At 54.9% G+C, this 8944-nt stretch overlaps 1 protein-coding gene across 1 annotated transcript; it reads right to left on the bottom strand.

Annotated features, from left to right (window-relative positions):
- Positions 1–1909: 1909 nt before the first annotated feature.
- CHADL (chondroadherin like) lies at positions 1910–7099 on the bottom strand. The gene is made up of 5 exons (XM_017827709.1): positions 6954–7099; positions 5772–5942; positions 4021–5682; positions 3179–3345; positions 1910–2828 (listed from the first exon to the last, which is right to left on the bottom strand). Exons 2-5 carry the CDS (start codon positions 5922–5924, stop codon positions 2603–2605), a joined length of 2208 nt encoding a protein of 735 aa, XP_017683198.1. The 5' UTR covers positions 5925–5942; positions 6954–7099; the 3' UTR covers positions 1910–2602.
- Positions 7100–8944: the final 1845 nt, after the last annotated feature.

The raw sequence follows: 8944 nt of genomic DNA, 5'->3' as shown, positions 1-8944 counted from the left end.
CTGAACAGCCCATAGCCATTGATATTCACACTCCAGTCACGGGATTTGTTCTACCAAGTTTCAGTAATGGCAACAACATCATAACTTTCCAGCAGCACAGTGGCTTCCAACTCCTCCTGGTTGTTGCCCATGCTGTGTGCTTTGGTGTAAAGGCAGCTGGGCTGGGCTGTGGGCCGTGTCACCTTTGTAAGACTGCAGATGTGCTCCACTGTGTCTAGTACCACTTAGAGTCACCTGCAGAGGAGCCTCATTAGCACCCTCTCCCTCTAACCTTTTCAAACCATCCCCCAAATTGCCAGGGATAAGCCTGATATCGGTCCCCCTCCCTCCTCATATGCAGTGTAATCAAGCAATCTGGTTCCCTAGAAGGGGGAATAAGAGGAGTGACCACAACCCTAAACACCCTCAGTGTAGTTAACCCTTTGATCCATGACTTGAGGGGCAGTCAAGGAACATCTTTCACTGCCCTGATTGGTATGGCCTACTCCCCAGTAGGAAGCAATGGCGCTTTGATCACACACACACACCCCTGACCCAAGTCCTTTGGTTTAAAGCCTGTTTTACCGAGCTGGCCAGCCTGCTGCCAAAGATTCTCTTGCCCTTTTTAGACAGGTGGATCTTATCCCTTCCTAATGGGCTACAATCATTAAAGCACACCCCATTGTCATCAAAGGCAAAACCTCAATGGCACCAGCCTAGAAGCCAGACATTGATCTGTACTATGTATCTTCTTAACAGTCCTACTGTAAATTTCATCTATGATTTGTACCCTAAAGCCCTGTGACTTAAACTTGAGGAAGAGGCCAAAGGCTTGTGCATTGCTTTCTGGGTCACTGAAATACCAGGGTTAGCCAAAATGGGGAGAAGAGGGCTGTAAGGGGGTAGGTATAAGTAAACAGTATTTGGGTTTTGGGGTTTTTTTTTAAGTATGCAGTAGGGTTTTTCCATGCACTCACTGCTGTCAACTTGCCAGTTCTATATAAGGGTTAAACATCACAAGAGCACATAATAACTTCAGATAACTGAAGACAGGGAATGCTTTTTCCAGTTTTAGGGTGAAACTGTAATATTCCTCTCTTTCCCCAGACTGGCCATTGAAGTTCAGGACAGAATTCAGGAAAGAATATGACAACAGTGATGAGAAATAGCTTTAAATCTCCTGTAGCAGGTTCCTGAGAACTTTCTGCAGGTAAGGAAGGGCCACTGCAGGGCCAGGCGGCTGCAGGACAAGTGCCTTGGCAAACTGTGGCACAAAACAGGGAAATGGTGGCTGCAGAGGATGTTGCTTTGGCCACAGAATGGCTGCCTGGGCCACGTGCCCCTCAAGCTTCCAGGCGAGAGCTTGAGATGCCACAATAGCTCTTGTTTTGCAGTATGATTCATGACCGAAAAAATAAGGTTGGCAAGCTAACTGTCTAGAAAGCACAGGGTAGATACTGGGAATAATTAACACAGTATTCCTCTTTTCCCTTTTGAAGAAGCAAATGGAGCCTTTAAAGGGAGAGGGAAGAAGGGGCTTGGCTGGAGCAATGAAACATAAGTGGAAAAACTGTGGAAGGTTTGTGTCAAACCAGGCACGAGAGCTGTGCCATCCCTAGGTGATCCTCTTGAGGGCCCTGGGCTCCTGGGGGAACTGTGCTAGAGTCAGCATGGTTGAAAGAAGTGGAAGTTTTTATGGAAAGCATGTAGCAGGGCTTCCCTTTGGCTAGTTGCCTTTCCTGGTAGCTCTGCAGTAGGTTTCAGTGTGGGAGGATCTCATTTCAGGGCAAAGCCGTTGCCTTTCTTTCTTCCCCTCTCTCTTGGGCTGACCTTTTCCCAGCCTTGTCAAACAGCTGGGCTTGTAGGGCCACCTCTCTTTAGAGGATGATAATTTCCAAACACCTTTGGCTTTCTTTCACCTGTTTTTTTTCTGTAATAATTCTATGCCCCACATGGTAGTTTAATGCTTATCTTTTAAAGCCTTTTAAATTTGAACAAACTTCATCCCAACCTAGGCTTCCATGGGAAAGGATTTGGGCACTTTGCTTAAGATGGGATCACTTACAGGATCACTGATCCCATTTCATCAGTCAGACCACTGATCAAATTTTGCAGGAAATAAAAAGGCTTCAATCTGCTTATGTTTTAATTCTGAGGAGCTTCTGGGAATTCAGGCAATGCTTTCACTGATATTTTTAAGTTTTCTAGCGTAAGATTTGCACCAGTGCTGGATCTTACTGGTTGGTGCCCATTGCAGTCCCACTTGGGGCTCTTTGATGACTTCAGAAGCTGTGAAAGTGCGGCATGCTTAAAAACAAAAACAAACTTGTGGATATTGGCCTTTCCACATGGCTGAAGGAAGCCTTGGGAAGAAAAAAGCAAGTATTTGACTTCGTTGTTTGAGTCATCAAAGCATGCTGCAGACCCTATGGAACGTGCCGCTGTATCCTGCAACACCAAACGCTGCATCTTTGGCAAATCAGCATTGTTTTGGTGGCACCAGGCTCTCTCCTTTGAGCCTTGGGCAATATCCATGTCTCCATGGTGGGGACAAGTCTAGAAAAAACTGCTCTCACCAGAGCGTGAGTGTGGCTCTGTTATGTCCTGCACGCCTTAGGAAACCTTAAGCTCTGCTCTTGTTGAAGCCTCTGGCTGGAGATTTTCCTGATCTCTTTTTCTTGCTGGGCTTGCTTGCAGCCGTAGTCTTCTCAGGATTGGCTTCCCCAGCCTCACCTCGGCCCCAGCCAGGGCAGGTTTGGAAAGTGGTGGAAAGCTTTACCTTCAGCCCCTGGGCTTCTGCAGGGGACCCACAGGTGGCCCCTACACGGAGGTTGAGTTTGTTGATCCACCTGGAAATGTGGCAGAAGATCAGGGAAAGAAATGGGACAGGGCGAAGGGAGAGGTGGAACTCTGCCCATGAGTGGACAATCACTTCAAAGTCTCTCCAGGTTGCTTAGAGTCTCACCTGGATGACCTCTGAATATCTTGAATATCTGCCAAACTCAACTTGTGGGTGCTTTCCCTATACCAGGAAAGCCCAGGCTACGTGCATCCTTGCACATAGCTGCATGCTCCATATCACCACCATGGGAGAGGACCCAAAGTGGCCAGTGTGCCGTGAGCTTGTGCCTCTGGCATGGTAAGGTCCAACTGCCCCCCAGGTTGATCCCTGAGGCTGTTCCGCCCTCGCAGCACTCACCTGCGCAGGGGAAGGAGCTGGCAGTCGCAGTGGAAAGGTACATCCTGCAGGTTGAGGATCTCCAGACTCGTGAAGTTGCTCATATCGGGGATGTTGCTCATTTTGTTTCTCTCCAGGTAGAGGCTTCTGATCTTGGGACCAAGGCCAGCAAAGGCATGAGGGGAAATCTGCAACAGAGGGAGGGTGAGTCAGGGGGTCCTGATGGGGGTAGGGGAGCAAATCTCTGCCCCTGCACTGCTAATCAGCTTGGGAGCCTGTCCTGAACCTGGAGGCCCCACAAAAGAGCTGCTTTAAACAGGGGGGACTGTTAATTAGTTCAAGCAGTTTCAGTCACATTTTGGGGCTCAATAGACCCCCCTTCAGTCTTCATAGAAAGAATGAGACATGCAGGAGGTCTTGGAGTGAGCCCTGGATGCTGTTAAGATACACAGTCCTTATGAGGGTGCTGCTAACACTTCTTTCTTGAGAGGATGGAGACATTTGGGGTAATAGCAGTGAAAAGTCCTGCAGGACAGCCTGTAATAAGAGAAAGAGAAATCTGGCTGGGGTTGGGAAAAGGAGATGATCTGGGCCCCACTGAAATGGTGGGTAAATGTCCTTAAAGACTGGAGGGAGTAAGCCTGTCCCAGGGGAGCTGTGGACAAGGCTGCAGTAAGGCAATTCTACAGCTGAGTCTCTTCCCAGCCCGGCTATGGAGCATCTCCTGAAGCCTTGGGAATTTGGGGACATCTGTTTGGATGCTCCTATAGAGGCCACCAGCCCTGGGCAGTGTGGAAGAAGATGGGACCTGTGGCTGTGCCCTCTGGTGCCACTGCCCCTCAGGAGTCCTGTACTGCACTCACCTGCTCCAGGCCCATGTTGTCCAGATACAAGTGCAGCAGACTGGAGGCCACCGGCAGGAAGACACCATCCCCCATGCGCTTGATGGGGTTTCGGGACAGCTTTAGCTCACTCAGGGCAGACAGGCCCCGCAGGGCTGCTGTGGGCACCTCCACCAGGTGGTTTCCCTCCAGCTGCAGTTTCTCCAGCATCTTGGCAGGAGCCAGGGCAGCAGGGGCGATGTGCCTGATGGCATTCCCAGTGAGGTAGAGCCAGCGCAGCCCCCTGGCTCCGGCCAGGTCACCCTCTGCCAGCTCCCCGATGGCGTTGTGCTGCAGGTGGAGGGAGATGAGGTTGGGCAGGAGCTGGAAGGCGCCCGCGGGCATACGGGTGAAGGCATTGCGATCCAGGTCGAGGTAGGCCAGCTGTGGGGCCCCCTCAAAGGCAGCAGCTGCCAAGGTGGAGAGGTGGTTGTTGGTGAGGTACAGGTAGACCAGGCTCTCCAGCCCCCGCAGTGCCCCGGGTTGCAGTGCCCTGATGCTGCAGCTCTGCAGGTGGAGGGACACCAGCTCCTCCAGGCCAGGGAAGGCATCTGGTGGCACTGTCCTGAAGGTGTTTCTGCGCAGGTCGAGAAGGCGGGTGTCCCCAGGGAAGTCCCGGGGGATCTCCTGTAGGTTCCTGTTCTCACAGGACCCATGATGGAAATCAGGGGAGCAGACGCACCCCTGGGGGCACCGCCTGCTGCCGGCTGCCCTTGGCTGCTCTGATGGTCTGCTGGGACTGGGGGGTGGCCAGAGGCGACTGCATCTCATCTCAGGGGGCTTCAGGGAGTCGAGGGGCCGGCCTCGGAGGGCAGGGGGTGCAGCACAGGCACCTTCAGCCTGCACCCGCGCCCTCGCCAGCCATTTGTGGAAGGGGCGCAGGAGGCAGGAGCAGAGCAGAGGGTTCCCATGCAGGCTGACCCTCGCCAGCCCCCCGGCCCCGGCCAGGGGTGGCAGCCCCTGCAGCTGGTTTTCGCGGAGGTCCAGCACACGCAGCTGGGGGCTGCGGGCAAAGGCATCCGGTGCCACGTCCTGGAGGGAAGCATGGTCCAGGAAGAGGTGCCTCAGCGAGGCCATGGCCAGGGCCTCCTCGGCCACGTAGGTGATGGGGTTGTGGCCCAGGTCCAGCCGGGTAGCCCCCTCCAGCCTGGCCAGGGCCTCGCCAGGCAATGCCTGCAGCTCATTGTGGTCCAGGCTCAGCCTACGCAGGGCAGGCAGGGCAGCAAAGGCCTCACTTCCCAGCACATGGAGGGCGTTGTGGGACAGCCGGAGCCACCTAAGCACCTGCAGACCCTGGAAGACCATGTCTGGGAGGTAGACCAAGGCATTTGCCCTCAGGTCAAGGACAGTGAGGGACCCCAGATGGCCAAAAGCACCTGGCTGGATCTCCTCAATGCGGTTCCCCTCCAGGATGAGCTGCTGGAGGGAGGACAGCCCATCCAGGGACTCCTGGTAGAGAAGGGCTATACTGTTGGAGGCCAGGTTAAGGTAGACCAGCCTTCCCAGCCCTCGGAAAGCCCCTTCCTCCAGCCTCTCCACCTTGCAGTGCTGCAGGTCTAAGTGTGTGAGGTAGGGGGTGGCAAGGAAGGCTCCTGCTGGGATGACCGAGAAGCTGTTGCCCCGAAGGTCTAGCTTTTTGGTGAGCTGTTGGCCACACAAATAAAACACTTGAGTTACCCCAGGGCTACCATACCTACCTTCTTTCCCCATCCCTTGATCTTTCCCTTGCCCACCTCTGGGATGGTGTCAGGGATGGCCACCAGGCTCCCATTGAGGCACAGGACGTGGGCACGGAGGTTGTCGCAGACACAGGGTGCAGGGCAGCGGGCAGCACCCGCTCCCCCCAGGGCTGCTGCCAGCAGGAGGAGCCCCCAGGACAGCCTCATGTCAGAGGGCACCTGCGGCTGGGGAGAGACAGCAGTGAGGCCAGGAAAGAGGCCAGGCTCCTGTGCATCCCCAAACAGCATCTCTGGCTTGGCACACAGAGTACCCAGGGGGCTGTTGCTATGACCTGGTGGGGCAGGTCTGTCTCTTGCTTTCACACTGTGATTTCATGGGTTATAAATGAGGAAGATAGTGGAAGAAAGAAGATAAATACTTGGAATGAAAACTGAAGGTAACAGCTAGCAGGTCACTCAGGGGGAACTGGCTTGAAGCTGATACACACACCCCTTTTCTTCACACAGCACTAACATAAGATTGCCTTGGTCTGTACAAGCTATCAATATCCCTCCCAAAACTGCTTTTTTTGTAAGGCAAGCAGGTATAGCCACCCAGGGGATGTGATCACAAAGCCTTCCGAGCTGCCACCCTTCTTTAAATGGCAAATGTCCCATATCTCCACCACCATGGCCACTTCCTGCCTCTCAGTTCTGTGCCTCCCATCCTGCACGCTCTCTGCTTCCCCCTCAAGCTATTCATAGCAGTTTTTGGAATAGAACTCCACTGTTTAGCTGCAGGAAGGACGAGTTGGTTTTGGCTGGGCAGGAGTGAGCCCCTGGGGCGAAGGTACCAGAGAGAGGCCAAGGCTGGGGCAAGCACAGAGGAGGCAGTGGGGCTGCAGATATGGCCAATGCACGCCTCTAAGCTCTAAGACAGCAGCAGTGGGGTCTGCAAGGCTCAAACCTGTGGAGCCACTGTGGTGCACAGCCCCTTGCCCACTGTGACTCATCGTCCCCTGTGGGTCCATGCCCCAACTCTGCCCTCCTGCTTGAAGGAGCAGGACACCTAGCCCTGCTGCAGCCCACACACACACTGGGGTCACCCCCCTCCTGTGTGCCCACCAGCAAGTGCCACCACTGCAACGCCCCAGCTCAGTCCCCATGCTGTGCCTGGGGCACTGCCACATGCCAGGCATCGCCCCACCACTGCCTCCCACACACCTGGGGGGTTCACACAACCGGGGCTGGGAGTACCTGGACTTCAAGAAGTGGCGAAGAAAGAGAGGAAAGCGTCTCCTGTCCCTTGTAGCAGCTGCCAGGCTCCTGCACTGGTGTTTGCTCTCCTCGCAGAAGCAAGAACTGAATGGGCCCCGTTGTGTCGCTTTCCCAGCAGCGCTCACTGGACGGGGCCAGAAACGTGGGAGGAGGGAAAGGAGGAGAGTGGGAGGAAGGGTAAGCCACCTCTGGAGAGAGGGCAGCAACCCAGACATTGCCTCCCCCTTAATTCACAGGGGGCTGGGAGCACGAGCCCAGCAAAGCCCATGTGGGATTTGCACTCCCTGTTTCCTGAGCTCTGCCTTTCCTTTCCTGGCTGTTAGTCACAGGAGCTACAGAGGTACAGGGCAGAAAGGTGACATCCAGCCAAATTGCAATGGCAGTGGTAAGCTCAAGCAAAAGGGAAGAGGCAGCTGACCAGGCTGCAGGGCTGTGCCATGTTTACAGCCTTCCGCTCTCCTCATTTTGCTTCTTTTGAAGAGGCCAGGGGTGGCAGTGCCTGTGTGACACATCATTTGCTTGCAGAAGGGCAGTCCTGCTGGATTAGTGTTTCACTCTCCCAGGGAACGCAAGCAGATCTGCGGCCTGACAAAAATCTGGAAGATTTGATACTAATGTCTCTCTCCCCTTCAAGCCCTTCCCCTGTTCAGCAATCTCAGCTGCCAGAATCAGAATGTCCAATCCTGGTGCCACCTATGGGTGATGGACATGCTGGCCAGGGTCTGCAAGCCTCTCCAAAGCCTCCCTGGTCACTGCAGTGGGCTGCATCCTCTGTCCCTGCAGGGTCCCAGACGTGTTTAGTGCTCCTGGGACACAGGGTGACTTGACGTGGTGAGCAGCTTGGAGGCACCACCTCTCATGCTCAGTTCCACTCTGCTGTGCAGGGAGGACCATTGGGGATGCAGGTCTAGAGGAGATGAATCTGCCTCAGGCTGGCAGAAGTCACCCTGAGGAGCTCACTGCCTGTGCTGAATCACCATGACCCATTTTGGGCTCATGGCTGGCCCAAGGGAGGGTCAGGTGAAGGCAGTGGTGCCTGTTTAATGTCACAGCCACAGTCTGGCCAGTTCTGGTGCCGTTTGATGGTCTTCACCCTGCACCTGCTGGGTGCTGCCAGCACGGCTGGGCCCTCACACCTCCTTGAGCTGCTCCCACAGTCTAGCAATGCTGTATCCAGTGTCCCAGCTGCAGCCTGGCCACACTGCCCACTGCCATTCCTCATGCTACCACCCAAATATCCTTGAAGCACCATCCCTTCCTCACACTGGACACAGGTGGAGGGCAGTGATGGCTGGCAGGTCTGGGAAGAAACCAAAGGGACAACAGGCTGGAACGGCCCCAGCCAGGCAGTTTCAAGGGTCTGAGGAACCTCAACCACTTCCACCTGAACTCCAACCTCTCTGCCCCACTGGTGACAGAGCAGTTGGCACTCGGCATCTCAGCAGCAACCCCTTCCACCAGCCAATGTGGAACCAACTGCTGCAGCCACCTCCACCCCAGCTCTGGCCATTGTTCAGCCCACTCTGCTCCCCCCTGCCTGGACCCTCCATCACCTCCCCTGGCCAGGAGCCCCCACCCTGCCTGGCCAACAACCCAGACAGCTACACCTCCCTGGCAGTGGCCTGGGCTCTGCTGGAGAACCATGGGGAGGATGAGATGTGATACCAGGCACTGAGTGCCACCTCTGCCCTTTCCCCAGCTTCGCTCCAGGCTTTTATTTTGTTCATTTACCCAGCAAATATCTTGCCCACTTTGGGGCCTCTGGTGGTCTAGTGGTTAGGGTGCAGGACTCTCACCGCTGCGACCCGGGTTCGATTCCCGGCCCCCCGGGCAGATGGAGCTCGTTAGCCCTGTGAGGCAATCCATCTAAGAGAAGGTCACTCTAAACAAACCTACGTTCTGAGCCCCTCACTGCCACTGTCCAAGCTTGCAGGAAGACTGCAGCTCATGGCTCTCAACCTCAGCTGGAC

The sequence above is a fragment of the Lepidothrix coronata genome, unplaced genomic scaffold (assembly GCF_001604755.1).
Source record: "Lepidothrix coronata isolate B3197 unplaced genomic scaffold, Lepidothrix_coronata-1.0 Scaffold141, whole genome shotgun sequence".
In the NCBI taxonomy this organism is placed as follows: Eukaryota; Metazoa; Chordata; class Aves; order Passeriformes; family Pipridae; genus Lepidothrix; species Lepidothrix coronata.
The sequence above is the reverse complement of the archived record's forward strand: the minus strand, read 5'-3'. Positions and strand labels throughout refer to the sequence as shown.

Coding starts and splice junctions, on each gene's coding strand:
- CHADL (XM_017827709.1), bottom strand. CDS start 5,924: ATGAGGCTGTCCTGGGGGCTCCTCCTGCTGGCAGCAGCCCTGGGGGGA. Junction 5,683..5,771: donor TCCCTGACACCATCCCAGAG/GTGGGCAAGGGA, acceptor TGTGGCCAACAG/CTCACCAAAAAGCTAGACCT. Junction 3,346..4,020: donor ACAACATGGGCCTGGAGCAG/GTGAGTGCAGTA, acceptor CCTCTGTTGCAG/ATTTCCCCTCATGCCTTTGC.